The 27,266-nt window shown below is 50.8% G+C and overlaps 1 protein-coding gene across 1 annotated transcript in view; it reads left to right on the top strand.

Moving 5' to 3' along the window:
* The first annotated feature begins 3,675 nt into the window (after positions 1–3,675).
* Positions 3,676–27,266, top strand: part of UTP6 (UTP6 small subunit processome component) — a 29,425-nt gene continuing 5,834 nt past the window's right edge. The window contains exons 1-15 of the mRNA XM_075579900.1: positions 3,676–3,844; positions 7,666–7,750; positions 8,637–8,678; positions 10,887–10,979; positions 12,802–12,849; positions 12,947–13,010; positions 13,453–13,571; positions 14,697–14,774; positions 15,296–15,377; positions 17,589–17,670; positions 18,429–18,610; positions 19,475–19,554; positions 20,715–20,792; positions 24,938–25,117; positions 25,721–25,801. Coding sequence (XP_075436015.1) covers positions 3,753–3,844; positions 7,666–7,750; positions 8,637–8,678; positions 10,887–10,979; positions 12,802–12,849; positions 12,947–13,010; positions 13,453–13,571; positions 14,697–14,774; positions 15,296–15,377; positions 17,589–17,670; positions 18,429–18,610; positions 19,475–19,554; positions 20,715–20,792; positions 24,938–25,117; positions 25,721–25,801 — 1,386 coding nt within the window. The 5' untranslated portion in view covers positions 3,676–3,752. The remainder of the gene's footprint in view (positions 3,845–7,665; positions 7,751–8,636; positions 8,679–10,886; positions 10,980–12,801; positions 12,850–12,946; positions 13,011–13,452; positions 13,572–14,696; positions 14,775–15,295; positions 15,378–17,588; positions 17,671–18,428; positions 18,611–19,474; positions 19,555–20,714; positions 20,793–24,937; positions 25,118–25,720; positions 25,802–27,266) is intronic.

The following is a 27,266-nucleotide window of genomic DNA, read 5'->3' as shown; positions in this document are numbered from 1 at the left end:
TGGGGTATGGTACCAACGCATGAGGACTTTGTATGCATTCTCCTTTAACGTTGTGCAGATTGAGCTCTTAGCGGCCGCCTGCAGGATCCGGTCCCAGTCTTCGTCCTCTAAAGTCTCCCCTAGACCTGTTTCCCACTGTCTCATATATTTAAGTCGCGATGTGTCTGGAGTCTCCAGACAGACTACTTCCTTGTACATCCTAGATGTTAGTCCCCTTGTGTCCGTATCTCTGGAACACAGCTGTACAAAAATTGTCCTTGCCGGGCGGATTGGAAATTTGTTATAAAAGGCCTTGATCTGGAGGAACCTAAAGAATTCGGTATTTTTTTTTCTGCTTTAATCTGCTCAAATGTTTTGATATATTTCCTTCCCTCCAGATCCTTTAACCGGGTATATCCCGCCTGTATCCAAAACCCCCAATTATTGATAGACATTCCTGGAGCGAAGTCCGGGTTCCCCAATATCGGGGTCATCAGAGAGTCTTTATTGGTTAGGTGATAACGAAATTTCACAGACTTCCATACCGCCAACGAGTTCGCCATAGTCCGCAGCGGCATTCCTGCTGTATTCCAGCATTTTTTGGGAAGCCAAATTAAATTGTGCAACGCTGCTGGTGCACAGCACTTCTTCTCCAGTGCCACCCATCTCCGCTTGCTTGGGACTGAGTGTCACTGGACAATTTGACACAATTGAGCCGCTTTGTAATATGCCAACAAGCAAGGTACCTCCAACGCCCTTTTTGTTGTTCAAATCGGATGCTCCGTTCAGGAGATAGAGTCGTTTGAAATATTAAGTGTCCGGGAGATTACAATGGAGCTCTCGCCAAAGCCCAGCGCTGTAGAAGTAATGGAACCATAACTTCTCCTCTCACCACTCCTCAAATTGCAATAGGATTTAAACGGGGCAAAATAACTTGAAATAGTGACATGAAGAAGTGCGTTTTAAAAATGTGTTTTAGAGAAGGTGGGGGGGGGGGGGGTTAAACTCCAGTCCTCAACACCCCCAACAGGTCAGGTTTTAAGCATATCCCTGCTTCAGCACAGGTGGCTCAACCAGTGGCTCAGTCTTTGACTGAGCCACTGATTGAGCCACCTGTGCAGAAGCTGGCATATCCCGAAAACCTGACCTGTTGGGGGGGACTTGAGGACTGGAGTTGAGCACCTCCGGTTTTAGAGGATAATGTATCAAGGTTCTTGCATAAAATTCATGGCAAGAAAGACATTTTAAACATGTGCCCACATAGCAAAGTTCTTTTGATTGACTTTCACTCCTTCCACGCCCGTGCTGTGTTTCAGTGAATGATTTTGAGAGAGTTTATTACAGAAGTTACTTGGGAAATAATCACAATTGGATGGCTCAGATTCAGCATCTGCAGCTCGGACTTGGCTTTAGTGATTCTTCCACAAAATCAGTGTCCAATGTTAGCTCTGTTGAATAATAGGTGATGCCCTGTGAGTGCTCATTTGCATGTCATTACCCAGAATCCCTGGCTGCAGTGGAAGCAGTGTACGCCAAGAGATAATGGGGAAAGGCGGGGCTGCAGACCTGTCTGAGACCTGTGTGAGTGTGCTCACGCGGGGGATTTGTATTTGCTGTACACTTTGAATAACAAACCCCTTATATTTAATGCAGGCTCAGGAAAAAAACAAAATGCAAGCAAAATAATACATTATTTAGGTTGAACGTCTGGAGATATGCATCGCCCACTTACGATTCCTACGTCACCCACTTTAGCATCAATTTCATACCTACATCAGTCTGTTACATTACGTCTAGAAAATATTCACCACCTTTAGGTACGTGTGTCTTAGGGTTACCAATTTTCAAGGAAAGTAGGCTACCTGAATAAGCTCCTCACCCCTACCACACGCAGCACTTATCACCTGAGATCGGACTCCAAAAGACTGTTCATGGTCCCAAGGCTCAACAAAGTATCCGGACGCTCCTCCTGTTACCGTGCACCTCCCGTCTGGAACAAACCTACCAGAGACTCTCAAAGCCGCCAGGCTAAATTCTTTCCAAACTTCAGTCTGGTCTGCACCTGTTACACATATATTATCTCTAACTTGTCCATGAAATGTCTTTAAATATAAATGTATAACCTCTGTTCATTTAATGTAACCATGTGTGGTCATCATAACTCAGTGCCCAGGACGTACATGAAAACGAGAGGTAACTCTCAACACATTACTTCCTGGTAAAACATTGTATAAATAAATTCATGATGATCAATATGTGTCCAACTGTCATTGGCCTCTACCCAATATAGTGTGGTAACGCACAGTTAACAATGCCCCGACTTCCATTTACTTGAATAGAGATTGATGTATGGTTATCTGTGCGTTACCCCCGCTTCTCACTATACAGAATCATTGTCATAGGGGCAAATTCCAGATACTCAGGGGAAGCTATGACTTCAATGGGGTTTTGCTGGCCGGAAATCGGTCTGAACATCCGCTTCGGAGTATATAGAAGCTACTGCATAGAAAGATGGTAATTGTAGGGAATAACCTATCCCTCCTTTATTCCCCCAGGAGGCTTTGCCACTTGGCAGCAGCTGGGGGGAGCAGGCGGGGGGGGGGGGGGTGGGGGGGGGGGAGGGGCGCGCGTTGTTTTAGTCCGGAACTCTCAATGTCTCTGAATTTGGTTCTGTGACGTTCACCATTGTAATGGGCTACACCAAGGGTGCGCAAACATACCTTCATGCGCCCCCCCCTATCTCCTCTCCCCCCTCCCCCTCAATAGCACTGCTTAGTAAATAATGCCTTAAATGCTTCTAGCTTTCTTTAAGGCCCATGTTACTGTTATAGGCAAAATTGAAGACAAAAAAAACAAGAGCGTATTTAAATAAATCAAGTGATCATGTGAAGGTGAAAAATAAAAATAATAAAATGCATACAGTCCTCTGAATGGCTCCTGAGATTGACTCAATCCAAGACCAGATAGGGTTGTAGAAGCAAAGGGTCAGGTGCACACTCACATCCGGGGGTATCCACTCAAATCCGGGGGTATATAAAAAGAAAAAAACATACACATATAGAGCAAAAAGGTTTTGACATACGTGATTGGAATAAATGATACGCAATTCACTCACATTCTCCGTGAGTGATCAGGGCTTTTTGGTTATCAGGAGTTGATTTCAGCAGTGATGTCTGTCAGTACAATCGTGCAGCGAGACAGGGGGTGGAGAATCCCATATGTGGAAAATGGAGGACACAGAAAATAGTACAAATAGCTTTACAACAGAAAAAAAATAATGTAAAAAAGTTTACACTCACAAACCAAGACAAAGATGCCCAAAGCTACTTCCAATATGACAAAAATACACAGTGCAATACCTATATATTCTCTTGAAAAAGGGGTCATTTAGTTTAACCCTTTGGCCAAAGCGCCTATTTCCTGTTACAGAGAAGAAAGAGGTTATAGAGAAGAAACCCGCTGTCATTTACATGGTGGTTTATGATCTGTAATAAATAATACATATATAATTCTAGTTATGATGCAGCTTCCAATAGAGATATTGTAAGGGTGAAAATGAAAATAAAAAATGAAATAATAAATAAATATAACCCATTCTAGAAAAGGAACCCCCCAGTTCTGAGTACAGTGAGGGTAGAACCAAAGAGTGATAGAATCCACAGTGCTGGACACATTGTACCCGTGGGGAAGCAAAAGTTAGTGGGACCGGAAGTGTGTGTTTGTGCGTGTGCAGCTTACATGTGCCTGTATACAGCAGGAAGAGGCCATAGAGAATGGCTGAGTTTATCCAGAGGCGGATTGAGGACAGGATTCCCGAGCTAGAACAGCTGGAGAGAGTGGGGCTCTTAACCGGGAAGGAAGTCAAGTGAGTTGTGTCCTGCAGGAGGGGGGTACGAGCCGTGTCCTGCAGGAGGGAGGTGTGAGCCGTGTCCTGCAGGAGGGGGGTATGAGCCGTGTCCTGCAGGAGGGGGGTATGAGCCGTGTCCTGCAGGAGGGGGGTATGAGCCGTGTCCTGCAGGAGGGGGGTATGAGCCGTGTCCTGCAGGAGGGGGGTATGAGCCGTGTCCTGCAGGAGGGGGGTATGAGCCGTGTCCTGCAGGAGGGGGGTATGAGCCGTGTCCTGCAGGAGGGGGGTATGAGCCGTGTCCTGCAGGAGGGGGGTGTGAGCCGTGTCCTGCAGGAGGGAGGTGTGAGCCGTGTCCTGCAGGAGGGGTGTGTGAGCCGTGTCCTGCAGGAGGGGGGTGTGAGCCGTGTCCCGCAGGAGGGGGGTATGCGCCGTGTCCCGCAGGAGGGGTGTGTGAGCCGTGTCCCGCAGGAGGGGGGTGTGAGCCGTGTCCCGCAGGAGGGGGGTATGCGCCGTGTCCCGCAGGAGGGGTGTGTGAGCCGTGTCCCGCAGGAGGGGGGTGTGAGCCGTGTCCCGCAGGAGGGGGGTGTGAGCCGTGTCCCGCAGGAGGGGGGTGTGAGCCGTGTCCCGCAGGAGGGGGGTGTGAGCCGTGTCCCGCAGGAGGGGGGTGTGAGCCGTGTCCCGCAGGAGGGGGGTGTGAGCTGTGTCCCGCAGGAGGGGGGTGTGAGCTGTGTCCCGCAGGAGGGGGGTGTGAGCTGTGTCCCGCAGGAGGGGGGTGTGAGCTGTGTCCCGCAGGAGGGGGGTGTGAGCTGTGTCCCGCAGGAGGGGGGTGTGAGCTGTGTCCCGCAGGAGGGGGGTGTGAGCTGTGTCCCGCAGGAGGGGGGTGTGAGCTGTGTCCTGCAGGAGGGGGGTGTGAGCTGTGTCACTGCACAGGGTATCTGTGATTCAAATGCTAACCAGCAGCGGAGGGGTTAATGAGCTCCAGCTGATCACTGCTGCTTGTTGTCAGCATGGGGAGTTTTCACTAGCAGAGAAGGGGTTAAATCCAAAAAGGACGGGCAAGACGCCTCTTGGGTATTCCCTGACTGAAGGAGCACATGGCAATGTCACTACCTTTTGAGATGGGCTCATCTGATTTGCATGCCAGTGTCCACTGCTTGGGCACTTCAGTCACTTTATCTCCAAGTGCCTTATAACATTTGGTTGTATGCCCTATGGGGCCGGGGACTCGTGCTCGCAAACTTCTCTGTGCAGCGCTATGCACACGGACAGCGCTATATAAGAATATAAAAATAAGTGTGTGTGTGTAATGTATGTATATATGTGTGTGTGTTTTGTGCCTGTGGTGCTTGGAACACAGATCCCGCATGTTTGTGACGTGCTGGGAGCTTTGATCCTTCACATGTGTGACGTAATATAATGCAATCATATTTTTTCTTCTGTTTTCTCATATGAATAAACCAACTTTTGAGAGAATGAACTAGTGATGTACCCGGTAATTACCCGGTACCTGGCATACCCGGCCATATTTAAGCTACCCGGAAATTTCCCGGCCCAGGGTGCTGGGTATTTCCATCCTGCTCTGCGCCTTCGGCCTTCCTCAATCACCCCCTTCCTCTGGGGCAGCAGCAGCCAGCGGCGGAGGGAAGGAGAGGAGGATGGCGGCGGGAGAAGAGGACCATGTGAGCGGTGCAGGAGGATGACCGGTCGGTGTCTGCCACTGCTACAGCGCAGCTCCTCCCCGGCTGTTCTCTTGTGCCGCCCCTGCTCCGCTCACATGGTCCTCTTCTGCCGACATCGGCTGCCGTCCTCCAAACCGGGCCGGGTACCCGGCTACTGGCCGTGTCATTTTTCTTTTTCCCCCGGGTACATCACTAGAATGAACCCAAAACCTCCATATTACTATTTCTATCTTGGTCCACACTATCGATGCATACTAAAAACAGTGGTTTTTTAGATGTGATCTAATCCAGGGGTGCTCAACTCCAGCCCGTCCCCCGACACCCCTCCAACAGGTCAGGATTTCCCAGCTTCAGCACAGGTGGCTCAGTCAAAGACGGAGCCTCTTAGCCACCTGTGCTGAAGCAGGGATATCCTGAAAACCTGACCTGTGGGGGCGGTTTGAGGGCTTGTGTTGAAAACCACTAATCTAATAAATGAATTGAACACGGGCGGGAAAATACGGGTGTCCTGGGAACACGCCTCTCCTAACACATTTCGACAGTGTGTTTCTCTTGCACAAAGTGACACTCCAGTACTCACAAATAAATCTATGGAGAGGGACCTAGTGCTCAATTCTCGTTGATCCCACCGTCCCTAAACCTTGCACCCTACTTGCACGTAGAGAAGTTCAAACAAAAAGAGGAGGCATTCTGGCTGCATTGATGTAGTTAATGCTTACTCTTGGTTTATTATAAAATCATCAGAGCAGGTACCATCCCATATACAAGGTTTCAGGACAAGCAGCCCGTTCCCCAGATGTGTACCCAGCACGTGTGTTTCTCCTGCCCGTTACATGTATTTGAATCACACCTACCATTTTGCCTGTGAAATACATTGGGAGTACGTAATATATTTCTCTTGCCTGTGACAAACCCACAGTCACTGATTTGAATTTCCTGGCTAATTTTATATGGCGCTGTACCTTAAAGCAGCAGTCCAAGCTGACGTTTATTATTATTTAATTCCCCCCCCCCCGCCTTTAATATATGCATCAATACAATGATAAGGAATTGGTTAAGTTGCCGATCGGCGAAAATTCAGCTCGGGGGTTCACTAAATGGCTGTCAGTGCAGCAGAAGAGACCAAAGATGCAAAGTTCTGTGGGGAAGATCATTTGACCAGGCAGTCACTAGATACAATTGGTGCACTGCTAGAGAGAGGGCAGGGCTCAAAAAGGGGTGTGCCAAAGCCTGTTTCAGAAGAGGAAGGGGATGTGACTTTGTAAATGGTTGCTATAGAAACAAAAAAGGCTTCTTACATTATAATACCATAAAAATGTCATTCAGAGTTGGTAAAAAAATGCTACAAATATTTTCTCATAGAACTGATTTATTTAAAAAAATAAAACCGCACATGTAGGATGTTGTTTGGTCTGCAGCTTTATCCCCGAGTTATATCCTTTAGAAAGATGATTCTGCCTCAGAGTGTAGGTCACTGACTGTAAACATTTGAGAATTCCAGGCATTTTCTGGGCTCCGCAGAGCAGTAGTTCTGCATATTTATGGCGAAGGGTCTCGGAGTGGCCCCCGGACGGCCCCCGTTCCTGCTAATTTCATGACGTGCACATTTTTCATACTTAATCTCACCGCCTAAGCATGGTTTATTAAAAATCTCTCTGATCGAGATAATATAGACGCTTGCAAAATGTGCAATATTTTTTTTTAAGTCTTAAATTACAATGCCAAAGAGAGAGGAATAGTAGAACAAGAGGTCGTCGCGCTGAAGCAGGAAGGCGGCAGCTACGGGGAAATATGAGGAAGTAGTGCTTCTTTACCGAGGGGGTGGTGGATTGATAGAATTGCTGCCCAGCCGAGGTGGTAGGGGCTAATACAACAGGGGAATTAAAACATACTTTGCAAATACAAAAGAAAGCCCCAAGGTTCAAATCGGGTCTGCAGTTTTATAGCAGATGGGGGAATGGGCAGAGTGGTTCTGATCCACCGTCTAATTCTAGGTCTCAATGCCCTCCTAGGCATCATTCCGATTTTAAGCCACTTTGACAAACCAGTTGACGGGCCGTGGTGTCTTTACAAGAAAACGTAGGATTTGAGATGAACTACTAATGCACGTTGTCCCCGCCACGCTGCTCGTACTTTAACTCTCTCTCTCTCTGTCTGCAGATCTGTGCTTAAGAAGGTAACCGCTCTAGAGTATAAAATTCACCGGCGATCGGTTAGCAAAGAAGACTTCATCGGCTACGTCCAGGTGATTTGCCGAAGTGTACGGTTACTCTCTTGAAATGTCATTAACCGCAGTGCTTCCTTGCCACTGACATCTGATAACCGCGTCCTGCTTGTAATAACAGTACCGGTGTAGCGTCAGTTGTAGAACTCGGTTGATTTTAAAGGGTCAATCCCTCCTAGGATCAAAGTGACCTAATTCCAGTGACATGTTTAAGGGGTCTTACCTGGGTAATCGAATAACATTTGTACTCAAATCTGATACCTATAAGTATATTTAATGTATTTATTAAAGGGAGACGTGGGAGGGGGGGTGTGATTTCCTCTGGCTGCTCCCTTCTTTGTGATGTCACTGTGTGATGTCACTGTGTGATCAGCGAGCGCTTGTACAGCCAGAGTCCCGCCTACCCCCCTCCCCTTACCTTTATTGGCTTTCTGATCAGGACAGGGGGAAAGAAGTCACTTGAATGACAAACCCTTCCCCACTCATAGGCCCCTAAGAAATGAAACTGGCCGACTGACTATGGGATTGAACTGTGTAGTGTTTCTTGCAGAGAATGGGGATAATCTTGGTAACTGTTTTCCTTTTTGTATGTGTTTAAAATCCGATCTGGGTGGCTGTTTCAAGGGATAGAGGTGTGCTTGTTGCTTTGTGCTGTGGAAGAGGCAGCTTCATCACATATCTCAAGTGTCCACATGAGAAACTATATGATGCACATTCTAGGTTGGGTTACCGTTTTGGGCCTGCTTTTTACCTTGCATGAAAATCTCTGCCAATATATATTGTCCTGTGAAAGCTGAACACGCGTTTTGCGGCGCTTGATAAGTAGAACGCGTTGTCTTTTGTATTGCAGCTGTCGGGTTTTTTTCCCCCCTAACTTTTTTTTCTCCATGTTTCGTCTCCTTTTTAGTATGAAATAAACTTTTTGGAACTCCTAAAGAAGAGAAGGCTGGTGAGCTTCGAGATGCTTTTTATTTGGAATGAATAATGCGTTAACAATTTAGCATCTTATTGAATGAACCTCTTAGATGGTTTTAGTAGCTGTATTGATCATAGAGAAATGTACATTAGTTTCAGGTCGGGATTGTGGTGCTCCGATATAGGCTTCTACATAGATTATAGTATAGTGTACGGAGCAGGGGTTCTCAAGCCCCCCCCCCTTCAACAGGTCAGGCTTTTAGGATATCCCTGCTTCAGCACAGGTGGCTCAGTCTTTGACTGAGCCTCTGGTTGAGCCATCTGTGCTGAAGCTGGGATATCCTGAAAACCTGACCTGTTTGGGAGGGCTTGCGGACTAGAGTGGAGCACCCCTGGTTACAGAGCTTTTCAAACCTCAATGGGTTTCTTCTTCAATGTAAGTACACAGGGGTATGGTGAGTACAAGAAGTGAAAAGAAAACCCATACCGGATCAGCACCCAAACAAATAAATAAGAGTAGGTGATGGACTCACGTTTTTCCTTTTGGTCTCACCAAGGTTCTTCTTCAATATGTACATTACATAAGATACTGGGCGAGAACAGGAGGGAGACGCGAGTGTCATTTTCTCTTTTTTGTATTTGTTCACAAAGTTTTTATTGAGCAGAAACAAAATGAACATCTTCACAACATATGGATGCAGAAAATCAAAATGGACTTGGATAGTCGTTCATTTAAACATAAAATAGAGAAAGAAGGCACTTCGGCTATTACTTGGTAGTCTTCTATCAATTCCGTACAGAGAGCGAGCTGTGATAATTTTCTCAAACGTAATGTAGAATTTGGGCGTGCCCCAAGCAGTGGGTGTTGTTTCTATAGGTCGAGAGAAGAGAGAGAGGAAAGTACAGCAAGAAAGAGGTGGGGAGGTGAAGGGGGGGATATCGGGATGGGTGATCACTACCATCCTCAGAGGCCACCCGGATCATCTTTCTGTCTTTTCCCCAGCTCCATACCATCCATTTTTCCAATCTCAGTAAGGAGATTTATTTCTAAATGTTGCCACCTTTTTTATTTTATGTTTATCGTTGCTGACTTCTGGCAAATCATAACTCCTGCTTAGTAAGCTATTTTGTCTTCCACGAGTTAGATTGCAATCTTCGTCTCGTTTTATTTGTTGAGCGCTGATCTGGCATTTATTAAAAATAAGTGACACATCCTTCCCCGTGCCAATGAAAATCACACTGGTGGTGCCTTTCCCCATTATCTCTTGGCATGCCATGCTTCCGCTGCAGCCAGGAATTCTGGGTAATGACATGCAAATGAGCACTCGGGGTGTCACCTTTTTTGCTTCTTGCCCATTTTAACATGGAATCCTATAAGCGTACACCTGCCGCATTACACAGCTTGTTCAGCACAGCCTTCTTCAATGATAAACTTGGAAATAGGAACCGCCAAGGTTTGGCAATCTCTCTTTACAATCCGAGTTGAAATTACAGTATACTACTAGTATACACTGTAATAGACTATACTATAATATATACTAGTATAGTATTTGGGGCATGATCGTTTTTATATGGTGCTATACCTTAAAGCTACAGTCCAAGCTGTGTTCTTTCTCACCCCCCCCCCCCTTTTTAATATGTGCATCAATACAATCCTCACACTGCTAAGTTGCCGATCGATCAGCGAAGATTCAGCTTGGGGGTTCACTAAATGGCTGTCAGTGCTGCAGAGGAGGACCAAAGATGCAAAGTTCTGTGGGGAAGATCATGTGACCAGGCAGTCACTAGATACAATTGGTGCACTGCTAGAGAGAGGGCAGGGCTCAAACGTGTGTGCACGAGCCTGTTTCAGAAGAGGAAGGGGATGTGACTTTGTAAATGGTTGCTATAGAAACATAAAGTGCTTGTTACATTATAATACATTAACAATGTAATTCAGAGTTGTTTAAAAAAATAATTATTCTACACGTATTTTCTCATAGCACAGAACTGATTTATTAAAAAAAAAACACACACGTAGGATATTGCTTGGTCTGCAGCGTTAATATTCCCAATATTCGCGAGTATACACTGTATCTGATTTACTTCTCGCAGTTCCGTATCCTATCTATGCGAAGCTGTGTGTGTATGGTGGCCGCGAAGGAAAATGTACATTAACCCTCCGTCCCTCATTTCCACGCGGCTCCGCCGTGCGTCGGATCGGGATTCCCCATTGATGTTTCTTTTCCCCCCCTCGTTGCAGCGCGTTGGTTATTCGTTTAAGAAGGACGAAATTGAATACGTCATCGTCCAAAGGATCCACCGCGTTTTCAGCCGCGCAACCAACAAATGGAAAGTAAGCACGCGGGTTTTCCTGCGAGGTTTCGGACCCTTCAGCTCAGCGGCGGCCAACTCCCGTCCTCAAGGGCCACCAGCAGGTCAAGTTTTCAAGATATCCCTGCTTCAGCACTGTTAAAGATTAAACCACCTGTGCTGAAGCAGAGAGATCCTTCAAACCTGACCTGTTGGTGGCCCTTGAGGACTGGCGTTCTCCGCCCCTGGTTTAGCTTCCTCTGGGGCCAGCAGAGCATTGGAGAGCGAACCTTGGATGGATGTTTTCATTCAGTCTCGATTATCGGCTTACACCGGGATTTGTTAAATTTATGTTTATCGTGTATAATCGGCATAATTTTTGCATTCATTTGCGAGACGTGGTGTTTTCGCCCCCGCTGCAGAGCGTATTAAACGGGTTCGTCATATTGGACATTAAAAATAAATATATATATATTTTTTTTTAATGAGCTATTTGTGTACAGATCATAACCCAGTAATGCTAAATATAACTCAGCCACCCAAACGGAGTGAATAAACCAACAATATTAGGCGTGTGTAGGATATAGAGCTCTTAACTGGCGCCCCACAAGGGACTATCGGACTCTCCTCTGCCCAAGGAACTAGTATGAAATTAGCAGGGGTGAAGGGCAATTTCTCACACTAAAGTTAGGGTTATATAAATATATATATATATATACGGTACAGATGTTTATAAACGCTGGCAAAACGTTGAAAAAATTATCTTTTTCAATTTTTTTTTTTTTTTTTTTTTATAAATGGGTTTTAAAATGAAATTACAATACGCTTGTAATAATAAGCCTGTGGCCCTTCTACTCCTAAATGTTTTTGGATCTGTCCGCTTTGGAGAACTAGTTGAAGAGCCTTGGTATAGAGGCTGTAACCGCAGTACCTGGAAGATCATTGGGGAGTTTTCATCCAGCAGTCCTCTCTTTCTCCTCCTCCTCTTCCTCCTCTCCCTCTCTCCTCCTCCGTTCTCCCCTAACTACCTCCCATAGAAGAGGCAAATGAGCCCTTAAAACAGAGCGCGCAGGATCACTAGAAGAAATATACCTATATACAGGCATACCCCGGTTTAAGGACACTCACTTTAAGTACACTCGCGAGTAAGTACATCTCACTCAATAGGCAAACGGCAGCTCGCGCATGCGCCTGTCAGCACGTCCTGAACAGCAATACCGGCTCCCTACGTGTACCGAAGCTGTGCGCAAGCGGGGAGACTATAGAGCCTGTTACAAATACGTTATTTACATCAGTTATGCACGTATGTGACAATTGCCGTACAGCACATGCATCGATAAGTGGGGAAAAGGTAGTGCTTCACTTTAAGTACATTTTCGCTTTACATACATGCTCCGGTCCCATTGCGTACGTTAATGCGGGGTGTGCCTGTGTTACATAGTTACATACATGCTCCGGTCCCATTGCGGACGTTAATGCGGGGTATGCCTGTACTCGCCTATAATCGGGCCCGATCCACTTTGTGGCAGTAAGCTCAAGCCGAGAGAGAGAGAGTGTGTGTGTGTGTTTATATATTTTTTCCCCAGCAACTACTGAAATTAAGGGTGGTCGCCCTATAATTTGGCAATTACGGTATTTAATTCTAGCGACCCCGTGTGCCCTGTTTTTGAGGATGCAGTTGCCTCTGCGGAGGTAGCCCTGGTTAATTCAGGTACAGATCACGGCAACACGTGCACACGATACTATATAATTCAGAGCATGACGCAGGGCGGGGGCCGGCTTGTGTCGTGTAATTAGGCAGAATAAGTATCTGTTCCCTGATCGCCTTGCTCCGCGTAACCGTTTCTCCGTTGTGTGCATCTCAGGATGACCTGCAGCTCTGGCTGTCCCACGTGGCGTTTTGTAAGAAATGGGTGAGTTGTTCGTCTTCTTTTTGAATGATTTTTTTTTACGGTTGATGATGATGATGATAGCGGCATCGGGGCCTGAACTATCTCCCTCCCTTCCCAGAACTGCAAATCCCAGCTCAGCAAAACCTTCGCCGCCGTGCTGGCTATTCACCCGGACAAGCCAGGTAAGGCGACGCCGATTGGAGGCTTAGGCTGAGTCCCCAGTCTTCACTGTGGCACGCGTGCCCGGCGGGAGGGGCGGGGTTTGATAGCACAGCGCTCCCCTCGGCTAGCAGGTGATCACGTAATGGCGGAGTTTCAAAGCCCCTGCGTTGTGCGGGGCCAATAGGAAGCCGTGATGTCACCCGGTGCGGCTTCCTAGTGGCCCGTGTGTCGCTGGACCTTTAAACTTTTGCCGAAATACCGGCGCCCCCTTCGGAGGTCCGTATCTTGGGAAGCGAGGGGTCCCCGGAGCTGAAATGACTGGGGTTCAGCTCTGGGGACCCCCTGCTTCATACCGATGTTAAAACATTATATGCTGCATGGATTGCTGCTTTGACCCGCTGCATGGCGTCCCTTCCGTCCGGCGGCCGCACCTCTCACCGTCGCCTCCCTGTGTCCCCACAGCCCTGTGGATCATGACGGCCAAATGGGAAATGGAGGACCGGCTGTCGTCGGAGAGCGCGAGACACGTGTTCCTCCGCGCCCTGCGCTTTCACCCAGACTCTGCCAAAGTCTATCGAGAAGTGAGTCCCGAGAAGAATCCCCACGGAGCTGTGGGATCTTTAATCCCCCTGGGGTATTGCAACCCAGCTAGTGCCTGTTCTAACCCTCCGCTGGCAGCGGGGCCAGTAACTACCTACAGACACCTGAGGAAGAACCTTGTAACTTATCAGCTATCTGGCGCTACCTATTGCTTCTCCCTCGCGGGTCAACATGGAGGAAAGGAAGGATATGGCCGCGCACACTTCTTTTAGCGCTGCGTGAAAGTTGCAGTCCCACGTAGTCGGACAGTTGCGTTTCTTAGGGGGCGTCTGAATGGGGGGGGGGGGTGTTTGTCAGTCAAGTATTTTCTTTCCCCTTATCTCCCCCCCCCCCCCGTCCTTATCAGAGAGCCAATAAAGAGGTGGGGAGGGGGGAGTCTGGCTGTACAAGCGCTCGCTGATCACACAGTGACATCACACAGTGACATCACACAGTGACATCACACACAAGGGAGCAGCCAGAGGAAATCACACCCCTCCCACGTCTCCCTTTAATAAATACATTATATATACTTATAGGTGACAGATTTGGGTGGAAAGAGGTATGAATTACACAGATGAGACCCCTCGACCCTTGGGAGTTGGGACCCCGCCTGACACAGCACTGTGACAGCGGTCATGTGACAGTGGTCATGTGACAGCGGCGGCCCTTAACCCAGGAAACGGAGTTGTCCTCTATTGGGGGGGGTGGGGGCGTGAGATTTTCTGGGTTTAAGCATTTAAATTAAATGTCGGGGGAGCTCGCACGGCCTCCGTAACTCACCTGATCTCTGGCGACGCGGCATCAAATGACGTGGCGTTGCCATGACGTCCGAAAACGCCAGCAATCGGGTAAAAAAAAAAAAATTACTCTGCGGGCATGACGTAACCCCTGGAGTGCCTGCCCCATGACGTAGTGACTACATCTTGGGGCACCCAAAGGGTTAAACGTCACAGGAATTCATTGTTTTTTATTAAATCTCCCATCCCCTAATCCCGTCCGTGCTAAGCGGCCCCCCTAATATACAGCACTCACTTATATTCCGCCGCCGTGCATGCGTTTGAACGCGTGCGCTGTCGCAGGTTTCTTCTAAGCGGTGGCTGTCGATTTATTTATTATTGCTTTAGTATTTCCGCATGGAGCTGATGAATGCGGAGAAACAGAGGAAGGAGAAAGAGGAGCTGGAGCGCGCCAAGATGGATCTAGTAAGTAAAACGCCCAACTCCTTTTTCTATCGGCATTGGGCACGTTTATCCGGCGGGATATTACAGGCGCGGTTTGTTCCAAGCTTTGATGAAAGGTTTAATAAGTGCAGTTTTATCTCCTCCCCATCTCCGCGCGGTTCTCTTAAAATACTTACAAAGATCTAAAATAACTGTTCTTTTAATATTTTATTATGATGAGGTCACTTGCTCTATTAACCCCCTTATTGCCAGACGGCCTAGCAACTTGCATGGGTGACGCCTTGGGGTGAAATAGCAGCTCTTGTGCTTTTGGGGGAGCTGATAAATGAATATGATCATGCTGTAACATATAGCTATACTTGGTATCTCTAGTCCACTGATAGACTCTCTGACGCGCGCGCCCGATCTCTGACGCGCGCGCGCCCGATCTGACGCGTGCGTGCCCATACTCTTCTCTGCTGCTGACGTTCTAAGCCTGTTGTTTGCGCTGGGCTTCTTCTCATTGGTTTGTTTGGGCATAAACGGCAGTCCGTTGCTTGCAGGGGGAAGCCGGCTACTCGGAAGAGATTCTTCAAGGCCAATTGGCCACAGTGGTTTACAAAAACGCCGTGCAGAAAATCCCAGGTAATAATGTGACGCGGCGATTTGTGGGGCCTGTTTTCAGGAAGTAATTTAGTTGGAGGCAATCCGAGCCGGCAATTGTATTGGTTTTTTTTTAATTGCAGATTTTTTTTTAACATAGGATTGAACTATGGGGTCTCCGGGGCTGAACCCCATTAATTTCAGCCCCGGGGACCCCCTGCTTCCCCAGATACCTGCCTCCCCGTAGGTGCTGCCGTTATCTCCTGCAAGTTTAAAGCTCCCGCGTCATGTGGACCAATAAGAAGCTGCACCGGATGATGTCACAGCTTCCTATTGGCCAGCAGGAGGGCGCGGGAACTTTGAAAAGCAGCCATTACGTGAACCCCCAGCTAGCCGGAGGGGCTTCCGACACCCCCTACGGAGGTATCTCCGGAAGATGGAGGTTCCCGGAGCTGAAATTTAATGGGGTTCAGTGCACTGTAAAAATAAATCTATCTATCTATATATCTATATCATTTCGCCAAACTAATTGCCTGCTTGAATTGCCTGATTAAATCTGTTGCTTCTATCTTTAATGGAAGAATAGATATCTGCAACTTTTTTTTCTTTTCTAATTGTCTTCCTTAAATCTAACGGTGCTAAAAGCAAAGATTTGGCTCCTTTCTTTTCTTTAGAAATTCAACAGAACTTGTGGCCTCTGGCGAGGGACTGACCCCTTTACCATGTCACTGCCATTAGTACACTTTGCCCCTAGGAGGGACTGACCCCTTAACCATGTCACTGCCATTATTGCACTTTGCCCCTAGGAGAGACTGACCCCTTAACCCTGTCACTGCCATTAGTACACTTTGCCCCTGGGAGGGACTAACCCCTTAACCATGTCACTGCCATTAGTACACTTTGCCCCTAGGAGGGACTGACCCCTTAACCATGTCACTGCCATTAGTACACTTTGCCCCTAGGAGGGACTGACCCCTTAACCATGTCACTGCCCTTAGTACACTTTGCCCCTAGGAGGGACTGACCCCTTAACCATGTCACTGCCATTAGTACACTTTGCCCCTAGGAGGGACTGACCCCTTAACCATGTCACTGCCCTTAGTACACTTTGCCCCTAGGACGGACTGACCCCTTAACCCTGTCACTGCCATTAGTACACTTTGCCCCTAGGAGGGACTGACCCCTTAACCATGTCACTGCCATTATTACACTTTGCCCCTAGGAGGGACTGACCCCTTAACCATGTCACTGCCATTATTGCACTTTGCCCCTAGGAGAGACTGACCCCTTAACCCTGTCACTGCCATTAGTACACTTTGCCCCTGGGAGGGACTAACCCCTTAACCATGTCACTGCCATTAGTACACCTTGCCCCTAGAAGGGACTGACCCCTTAACCCTGTCACTGCCATTAGTACACTTTGCCCCTAGAAGGGACTGACCCCTTAACCCTGTCACTGCCATAAGTACACCTTGCCCCTAGGAGGGACTGACCCCTTAACCATGTCACTGCCATTAGTACACCTTGCCCCTGGGAGGGACTGACCCCTTAACCCTGTCACTGCCATTAGTACACCTTGCCCCTAGGAGGGACTGACCCCTTAACCATGTCACTGCCCTTAGTACATTTTGCCCCTAGGACGGACTGACCCCTTAACCCTGTCACTGCCATTAGTACACTTTGCCCCTAGGAGGGACTGACCCCTTAACCATGTCACTGCCATTAGTACACTTTGCCCCTAGGAGAGACTGACCCCTTAACCCTGTCACTGCCATTAGTACACTTTGCCCCTGGGAGGGACTAACCCCTTAACCATGTCACTGCCATTAGTACACCTTGCCCCTAGAAGGGACTGACCCCTTAACCCTGTCACTGCCATTAGTACACTTTGCCCCTAGAAGGGACTGACCCCTTAACCCTGTCACTGCCATTAGTACACCTTGCCCCTAGGAGGGACTGACCCCTTAACCATGTCACTGCCATTAGTACACCTTGCCCCTGGGAGGGACTGACCCCTTAACCCTGTCACTGCCATTAGTACACCTTGCCCCTGGGAGGGACTGACCCCTTAACCATGTCACTGCCATTAGTACACCTTGCCCCTAGGAGGGACTGACCCCTTAACCCTGTCACTGCCATTAGTACACTCTGCCCCTAGGAGGGACTTACCCCTTAACCCTGTCACTGCCATTAGTACACCTTGCCCCTGGGAGGGACTGGCCCCTGTGACAGCGTGTTTCTTTCCCTCTGCAGGTGCCGAGTTCCATTTGTCTCTCCTGTCCATTGCGAACATGTTTGACTTCACTCAGGAACTACAAAAGATGATCCTTGATGAGTAAGTTACGGAGCGAGAGCAACATTTCACTGGCAGCTGCAGAGTTCATTTCTGTGTGTGTGTGTGTGTGTGTGTGTGTGTTTGTTACCCGCTTCCCACTATACAGCAGATAAGTCGGGAGACGATACCGGTTTTCCAAGTGCCGATCGGACCGTCCTTTCCAACGGAGAGGCTGGCCCGATCAAAACAGAAGGGGAGTTCTGTCCATTTCTGTCGCCAAAGGGGCCATGGTCAGCGCTGCTGAAGCTGGATCACATGAGCACCACGGCCGCTGGTTCGGTGGCACGCCGGCCTTGTTGGGCCACCGGCACGCCGGCCTTGTTGGGCCACCATCACCGAAAAGATTCAAACGAGCAACTGATGCCCACGTTGGTAATTCAACGCCTTGTTTCAGTCTCCTCGTTCTGCTAATTAATGCGTTGGCAAAAGGGTTGCCATGGGGCGCTCCAGTCCTCAAGACCCCCAAACAGATTAGGTTTTAAGGATATCCCAGCTTCAGCACAGGTGACTCAATCAGTGGCTCGGTCAACGAGTGAGCCACTGATTGAGCCACTTGTGCTGAAACTGGGATGTACTTTAAAACCTGACTTATTGAGGACAAGAGTTGGGATCCCCCTGGGTTTAAGTGTTGGAGAAAAGGTAGGTGCAAGTTGTACAAAGAAAGGGTGACCCCCTACGCTGCCCGAGAGGTCGGCGACCCGGTGCTTTGCTTGTCTGACTGATCGGCGTCCGATTGGTCTCACTGATTTTCTGATCAGCTTGCAGACTCTTCACGCCGCGGATCCTCTGACGTGGGACTTCCTGGCTCGCCGGGAGCTGGCCGCGGAAACGCCGCCTTCCTCGGAGCACACTTCCAAGCAGGCGAAGGCGTCGGACCTGGCGCGGAGAGAGGAGCGCTGCAGCGCCGTGTACGAGACGGCATTGAACTCCGTCAAGACAGGTCTCAAATCTGCGCGGAATATAACGCTCGCATTGTATGGAAACCGCTTTACAGCAGTAATCCCCCCTCCCCAGACTCCCCCCCATTAATCTTAATATCTGCCGTCTATATAGATATGTTTAAATAGTCTTTAAAAGTGTAAGATGGGAAGCAAAGGCATTGGATGGGTTGGGTTACCTTCGGTTGCTTCATTTTGTGCTGAACAGGAGTTTGCACCGGCAAAAAACGCTCCACCCCCCCCCCCTCCCCCCCTTCCCTCCATCCTTATAGTTATTGACTTCTGACAGAGACCGGGTGAGATGGATCAGGGGGGCTCAACTCCAGTTGTCAAGACCCCCCCAAACAGGACGGCTTCTAAGAATTTCCCAGCTTCAGCACAGGTGGCTCAGTCTTCGACTGAGCCACTGATTGAGCCACCTGTGCTGACGCTGGGATACCTTTAAAACCTGACCTGTTGGGGGGTCTTGAGGTCTGGAGTTTATGTATAAAATGTGTTACCAGGAAGTAATACATTGAGAGTTACCGCTCGTTTTCAAGTGTGTCCTGGGCACAGAGTGATGATGACAGATACATGGTTACAAATACACAGTTACATTAAGTGAGCAGCGTTATATATTCTATACAAGACATTGCATGCACAGTAAGAGATCAGATATGTTATAGGCGTGTGTAACGGATACAGCAGAGCTGAGCGCGCCAGTGGTTGAGGGGACAGTTTAATCTCCCAAGAAGCCAAAACAGCGAATGTCTGATTTACGTCTCAATAAAGGATCGAATGAAGCCCCCCTTTTTTTGTGTGTGCGGACTTAGAAACGTTGCATCCGTTACACGAGGGTCAAATTCTCTCTCATTGAATTCTTCCAGAGAGCATGTGGGATTTATACATCACTTTCTGCCTGGAGAGGTTTAAACGGAAGACGAACAGCGCGGAGCTGAGGCAGAAGGTAAAATCCGTTCAGAGGAACCGGGCGGAAGATGGGCTGTGACTTGCGGAGCAGAAATGTTTAAAGACATGGTGGTTTTTTTTGTTTTTTTTTACAAATCGACATAATTGACGCGACGAGCTAAAGTATGGGGGATTATTACATTTCAAAGTAGTCAAAAAAAATCCCAAAAGGGATTCGTGGGATTCCTCCCTGTATCTCAAAATGCGGCCGTCCGCTGAATCTGCGTATTGTATTTGCTTGTGAGACCGTATGGACTATTGAAATGGTTGACGGAGGCGGGGGTTCGCCAAACTCCGATTGAAAGCGGCAGTCCAAGCTGACTTATTTTTTTTTTTACATTTTAATTTTTTCCCCTTGTGCATCAACACAATCCACACAATGATAAGTAATTAGCTAAGTTGCCGATCGATCCGTTCTCCTGTGATCGATCGTCGAAGATTCGGCTCGGGGGGTTCACTAAATGGCTGTCGGTGCAGCAGAAGAGGGCCAAAGACGCAAAGTTCTGTGGGGAAGATCATGTGACCAGGCAGTCACTAGATACAGTTGGTGCACTGCTAGAGAGAGGACAGGGCGGAAAAAAAGGGTTGTGCCAGAGAAGAGGAAGGGGATGTGACTTTGTAAATGGTTGCTATAGAAACAGAAAATGCTTGTTACATTATACATTAAAAATGTAATTTCAGAGATTTTTTTTTTCCGGAGCTCAATTGCCTCATTTGACTTGAATGAGTCAGTGTAGGATTAAGCACCTGTATCTCGTTTTGACATTCTCACCCATAGTGAAGTAAAGCTAAGCAGTGCCCTACTGCTGGGATGGCTTGGTGGGAATAGAATGTAAGCTCTGCGGAACAGTGGGCGGGTGGCTGTAAAATTCTATGCCTGTACAATCTGCATAAAAAGTACGGGTCTGTTAACCTTGCGTTTTAAAACTTTCCGGATCAGTACATAGTGGACCTTTTAAACAGCAAGAGTTAAAATCAGAATTGTACTGGAGGGATCGTTACATAGTACATGAGGTTAAAAACAAAAAACATCTCCATCGAGTTCAACTATGTTATATGTCGGTGACAAATACTCATCCTTTTATTTGTGTGTATATTGATCCAGAGGAAAGCAGCCCCCAGTGAAACATTATCCATGTTGATTTCTTTTATTTTCAGAGGCAGGAGCGGGTGCTGGCAGCTTTTACCCAAGCGCACGGAGCTGACTTGTTGGCCGAAGCAAAATACGCAGAGTGGGTAAGGAGAACAGGGCGCATGCGGGGGGACCCTGCTTCCAGGCCGGCCGGTGTCTCTACCGTTGTATTCCTGAGGTTCTGCGTCACCGCCATCTACTATATATTTCTGAAAGCACTGTATGTCTGCGTCCCTAGCGGCAATCTCATTGGTCCCTTGGCCCGCCCCCGCACACCTCTCATTGGCCTGAGGCGGAGTGACGGGCCAAAGGACACACAGGGAAACACACACACACACACACACACACACCTCTCTCTGTCCTCTCCCCCCCCCATCACACTCACCTCCCTCTCCACTCACCTCCCGCTCCACTCACCTCCCTCTCCACTCACCTCCCTCCACCTCCCGCTCCACTCACCTCCCTCTCCACTCACCTCCCTCCCGCTCAACTCCCTCCCCGGCGCGGGGACAGGCAGTGGGCAGGGCAGCCTACCGCTGCCTCCACTCACCTGCCGCTGCCTCCACTCACCTCCCGCTCCCTCCACTCACCTCCCGCTCACCTCCCCCTCACCTCTCGCTCACCTCCCGCTCACCTCCCGCTCATTTCCCGCTCACCTCCCTCCCGCTCACCTCCCTGGCGCGGGGACAGGCATTGGCCAGGGCAGCCTACCGCTGCACGCAGCACCTAAGATGGCGGCGGACGAAGGACCCCTTCCTCCCTCGCGGACTAACTAACATGGCGGCGGCCAGAAGGAGAGGTGAGTGTGTGTGAGTGTGTGTGAGTGTGTGTGTGTGTGTGTGTGTGTGTCACAGCGTGACAGTGTGTGTGTGGGACACTGTGTGTGTGTCTGTGTGCGTGTGTGTGTTACACTGTGTCTCAGACACTGTAGAGTGGGGACCGGAGCTACACATGGGGGGGTGGGTGGGGGGGTCAGGAGCGGAGAAAGATACAGGGGGAGTGGAGAGGAGGCGCCCGTCAATTTAAAGAAAACCAACCCCCCTCCTGTCCACTGCCCCCCCCTCCTGTCCACTGCCCCCCCCCCTCCTGTCCACTGCCCCCCCCTCCTGTCCACTCTCCCCCCTACTGTCCACTGTCACCCCCCCCTCCTGTCCACTGTCACCCCCCCTCCTGTCCACTCTCCCCCCCCTCCTGTCCACTCTCCCCCCCCTCCTGTCCACTCTCCCACCCCCCTCCTGTCCACTCTCCCCCCCCCTCCTGTCCACTCTCCCCCCCTCGCATCCTGTCCGCTGTCCTTTCACCGGTCGTCGTCCCCCGTCCACTCTCCCCCCCCTCCTGTCCACTCTCCCCCCCCCGCTCCTCTTTCCCCCCCCCCGCTCCCCTTTCTCCCCCCCCTGCTCCCCTTTCTCCCCCCCCTGCTCCCCTTTCTCCCCCCCCTGCTCCCCTTTCTCCCCCCCCTTTCTCCCCTTTCTCCCCCCCCCCGCTCCCCTTTCCCCCCCCCCGCTCCCCTTTCTCCCCCCCCGTTCCCCTTTCTCCCCCCCCGCTCCCCTTTCTCCCCCCCGCTCCCCTTTCTCCCCCCCGCTCCCCTTTCTCCCCCCCGCTCCCCTTTCTCCCCCCCGCTCCCCTTTCTCCCCCCCCGCTCCCCTTTCTCCCCCCGCTCCCCTTTCTCCCCCCCCCGCTCCCCTTTCTCCCCCCCGCTCCCCTTTCTCCCCCCCCGCTCCCCTTTCTCCCCCCCCCACTCCCCTTTCTCCCCCCCCCGCTCCCCTTTCTCCCCCCCCGCTCCCCTTTCTCCCTCCCCTTTCTCCCCCCCCCGCTCCCCTTTCTCCCCCCCGCTCCCCTTTCTCCCCCCCCGCTCCCCTTTCTCCGCTCCCCTTTCTCCCCCCCCCCCGCTCCCCTTTCTCCCCCCCCGCTCCCCTTTCTCCCCCCCGCTCCCCTTTCTCCCCCCCGCTCCCCTTTCTCCCCCCCCCGCTCCCCTTTCTCCCCCCCCGCTCCCCTTTCTCCCCCCCCGCTCCCCTTTCTCCCCCCCGCTCCCCTTTCTCCCCCCCCGCTCCCCTTTCTCCCCCCCCGCTCCCCTTTCTCCCCCCCGCTCCCCTTTCTCCCCCCCGCTCCCCTTTCTCCCCCCCGCTCCCCTTTCTCCCCCCCGCTCCCCTTTCTCCCCCCCGCTCCCCTTTCTCCCCCCCGCTCCCCTTTCTCCCCTCCAGCGCTCCCCTTTCTCCCCTCCACCGCTCCCCTTTCTCCCCTCCACCGCTCCCCTTTCTCCCCCCCCGCTCCCCTTTCTCCCCCCCGCTCCCCTTTCTACCCCCCCGCTCCCCTTTCTACCCCCCTCCCGCTCCCCTTTCTCCCCCCCGCTCCCCTTTCTCCCCCCCCGCTCCCCTTTCTCCCCCCCGCTCCCCTTTCTCACCCCCGCTCCCCTTTCTCCCCCCCGCTCCCCTTTCTCCCCCCCCCGCTCCCCTTTCTCCCCCCCCCGCTCCCCTTTCTCCCCCCCCCCCGCTCCCCTTTCTCCCCCCCCCCCGCTCCCCTTTCTCCCCCCCCCGCTCCCCTTTCTCCCCCCCCGCTCCCCTTTCTCCCCCCCCCCGCTCCCCTTTCTCCCCCCCCCCGCTCCCCTTTCTCCCCCCCCGCTCCCCTTTCTCCCCCCCGCTCCCCTTTCTCCCCCCCCGCTCCCCTTTCTACCCCCCCCGCTCCCCTTTCTCCCCCCCCCGCTCCCCTTTCTCCCCCCCCCCGCTCCCCTTTCTCCCCCCCGCTCCCCTTTCTCCCCCCGCTCCCCTTTCTCCCCCCCGCTCCCCTTTCTCCCCCCCCCCCGCTCCCCTTTCTCTCCCCCCCCCGCTCCCCTTTCTCTCCCCCCCCGCTCCCCTTTCTCCCCCCCCGCACCCCTTTCTCCCCCCCGCTCCCCTTTCTCCCCCCCCCCGCTCCCCTTTCTCCCCCCCCGCTCCCCTTTCTCCCCCCCCGCTCCCCTTTCTCCCCACCCGCTCCCCTTTCTCCCCCCCCGTTCCCCTTTCTCCCCCCCCCTTTCCCCTTTCTCCCCCCCCCCCTTTCCCCTTTCTCCCCCCCCCCGTTCCCCTTTCTCCCCTCCCCCCGCTCCCCTTTCTCCCCTCCCCCCCTCCCCCCGCTCCCCTTTCTCCCCTCCCCCCCTCCCCCCCGCTCCCCTTTCTCCCCTCCCCCCCGCTCCCCTTTCTCCCACTCCCACAGACAGCACTCACAACCCACGCGCCATCTGCCGCCTCACACCCTAGCAGGACCCCCACTCACAGACAGCACTCACAACCCACGCGCCACCTGCCGCCTCACACCCTAGCAGGACACACGCCTCACATTTTTACATCTGTTATGTCACCAAAATATACATTGTACTGTGGTGTGTTTACAATAAACCATTTTTAAACAACATCGTATTACATTTTATTCCATCTTTCTTTTCAACATTATTATCCAACCTTTACAACAAATACTCACCTATTGTTCCACGATTTATAAATAATACGACCTATTACGCATTTACATCCCGGGCAACGCCGGGTCTCTCAGCTAGTTTAATATACAGGAAGGTCTCACATTCCGTATCCACGGGACACAGGTGGAAATCGGGCTGCTGATTACGACACACTTTCTCCTAAATCGGTGCTAAGGAACATGGGTTTAAAAAAACGGGTGGTTGGATAAGACAGGGGTGCCGCCCCACCCCCCCCCCCCACCCCCACACTTGCTTCCTCCCTGGTGCTCGCCCCCCCTTACCTCGGTTTCCAGAGAATTCTGTGGGGTTGGAGAATACGATGTATCATGTATACGTTGGCGAGATGTCCTTAGTGGGCTGAACGGTAGCGGGGTGACACTGGTAACTGTGCATTAACATTCTTTAATGTGAATTGCTGTTAATATGTTAACTATTACCCAGTGTTAGCTGTCGGGGGACGACGACGACGACGCTCATTCCTCCCACAGCAGACGTTAGACCAGGGGGTGGCCAACTCCAGTCCTCAAGGGCCACCAACAGGCCAGGTGTTAGGGATGCTTCAGCACAAGTGGCTCAATCAGTCTGAGCCACTGATTGAGCCACCTGTGCTGAAGCAGGGATATGCTTAACCTGACTTGTTGGTGGCCCTTGAGGACTGGAGTTGGCCGCCACTGGGTTAGCCCTCCCAAGTAAATAGTGTGTAGAAGATACTGTTGCCCCAGATGGGGACATTGTAGAGCAATGGGGTGGTATGGCAAAGGGTTAACACGCTGGCATGTTGGCGCTGTAATCCTCTCCCAGATCTCGCAGCTCCTGGAGCTGGGTCGGGCTGAGGCGGCGTTGGATGCGGCCACGGAGGCCAGCAAACGTTTCCGGGACTCCGTGGCAACGTGGCAGACCCGGATTCGGGTCTGCATAGCGCTCAAGAGAGAGGATGTCCGACAGGTTTTCCAAGAGGCGTTTAAACACGTGAAGGCAAAGGTATCGTGTTCTGTGTGTTAGGGCTGACTGGGTAACGCGTCGGCGATATCGGGGCAGGGACTCGCGCCTGCAGAATTCTGTGTACTGTGCAGTGCTCAGTGTTGGGGCCACATGGGAAATATTATTGTTCTGATGACGCTTGGCGTGTCGGTCTGTGTGTCGGTCTGTGTGTCGGTCTGTGTGTCGGTCTGTGTGTCGGTCTGTGTGTCGGTCTGTGTGTCGGTCTGTGTGTCGGCCTGTGTGTCGGCCTGTGTGCAATCTTTTTTCCCCCCCTGCGCCCCCTACTGGCTCGTTCCCCCTCCTTACCTTGGCTCCGGTGTTCTGACGTCACGTTGCCATGGTAATGCACGTCTTCTGGCAACAAGGTGTTAAATGACGCCGCGGGATCACGTATCGCCAGAAGCCGGCTCGGCCAAGGTAAGTGATGTTACAGAGGCCGTCTCTGCTCCCCCGGCATGTCATTTAAATGCCTGCGGGAAGTGCGCGGGAGTCTCTGTAACCGCAGCGCCCCCCGCAGATAATCTCGCGCCCCCCCAGTTTGCGCACCCCTGACGTACGGGATTGAGTGTTGCCCGCTAACGTTGGCTTTGTATTCTGCTTCAGGACTGTTTACCTCTGTGGATTTTAATGGTGGAGTGGAGCGAGGAAACGGACGCTCAGGAGGCCACGGAAACCTTGTATCAGGTAAACGCCGAGATAAGGATTCCGGTTTCCTGTGTATTTTAATTTTTTATAAAATGGGTGGGGGTTTTTTTTCCCCCCTCCCGGTGTTTATTTTATTTAAATAATCTGGTTACCGGTGATAACGGTGAAAGTATGAAACGGGCACATTTTAATCTGGTGTTTATTGGTGCAGCCTTTTCAGTTTCCTTTCTCCCCTTTGGTTGAAGTTCTCTCCTTCCTATGGCTGGGCTGTTACAAGAATGGTGAAAACAAAAATTGTGAACTAGCGCTAAAGTGTGATACACAGTGTGATAATAAAAAACTTTAAATAAAGTATGGCTGCCCGGTGATACTGCCAGTACTAACAGAATAACACAAAATAAAGAAAAACCTGGCGCCAAATTGTCAGTGGAATGTCCTGTACTCCTCAAGGGATCCGCACACTTTCAGGTTAAATCAATCCTTCAGCCGGTGTTTCTCCTCATCCACCTCCACCTCGCAAAACCCCTATTTCTGGCTCTGGGGGAAATTGCAATTCCTATCTCGCCACCTTGCCTCGTGTCTCTGTATTGGTGCGTAAATTGGATTATCTGGGTGATTTTCTGGCACTCCAGCCAACAATAATTCCAGCTGTAGGGTGTGCGCGCTTTTAATGCCAGACCATATTTTCCAACATGACAAAGTCAAGTCAGGTACAAACTAGTCTGATGTGGGCGTGGCCTCTCAGCTACAAGACGGCGTTTTTCTGCACTGTAAATTCTGGCTTTGCTTCTGAGTCACTTAATGAAGGCGCAGTTCCACATATCTGATTCGGCAGTCTGTGGTAGCAGACGTGAAGGTTTTGATAGCTGTGAAGCGTGGCCCCAGAGCAGGTTGAGGATTAGAGGATTAGGTGTTGCAAAAGCAAAAAGGGCTGTTACAAGAGGCGTAAATCGACGGGGAGGGGTTATAGGGAGGGAGGAAGGGGTTATAGGGAGGGATAGGGACATTTTTATGGATGTGGTGTAGCATGAAGTAGCGTTACTCAGTGTGGTTATAATGGGCATGCATCCAAATGTGCGCCTATAAATAACTCTGTCTTCCCATCTCTGCAATGTTTCAATCCTCTGTCTGGTTTCCAACCTTTTTTTTGGTTAAGGAACCCTATGTGAAATTCTGAGGAATATCTCTAATAGCGCATCTGAGATCAGATGCATTGTAAGGAACCCCGACCCTCTCTAATAGCGCGTCTGAGATCAGATGCATTGTAAGGAACCCCGACCCTCTCTAATAGCGCGTCTGGGATCAGAAGCATTGTAAGGAACCCCGACCCTCTCTAACAGCGCGTCTGAGATCAGATGCATTGTAAGGAACCCCGACCCTCTCTAATAGCGCGTCTGGGATCAGAAGCATTGTAAGGAACCCCAACCCTCTCTAATAGCGCGTCTGGGATCAGATGCATTGTAAGGAACCCAAACCCTCTCTAATACCGCGTCTGAGATCAGAT

The sequence above is a fragment of the Ascaphus truei genome, chromosome 22, assembly GCF_040206685.1.
Source record: "Ascaphus truei isolate aAscTru1 chromosome 22, aAscTru1.hap1, whole genome shotgun sequence".
NCBI lineage: Eukaryota > Metazoa > Chordata > Amphibia > Anura > Ascaphidae > Ascaphus > Ascaphus truei.
The sequence above is the reverse complement of the archived record's forward strand: the minus strand, read 5'-3'. Positions and strand labels throughout refer to the sequence as shown.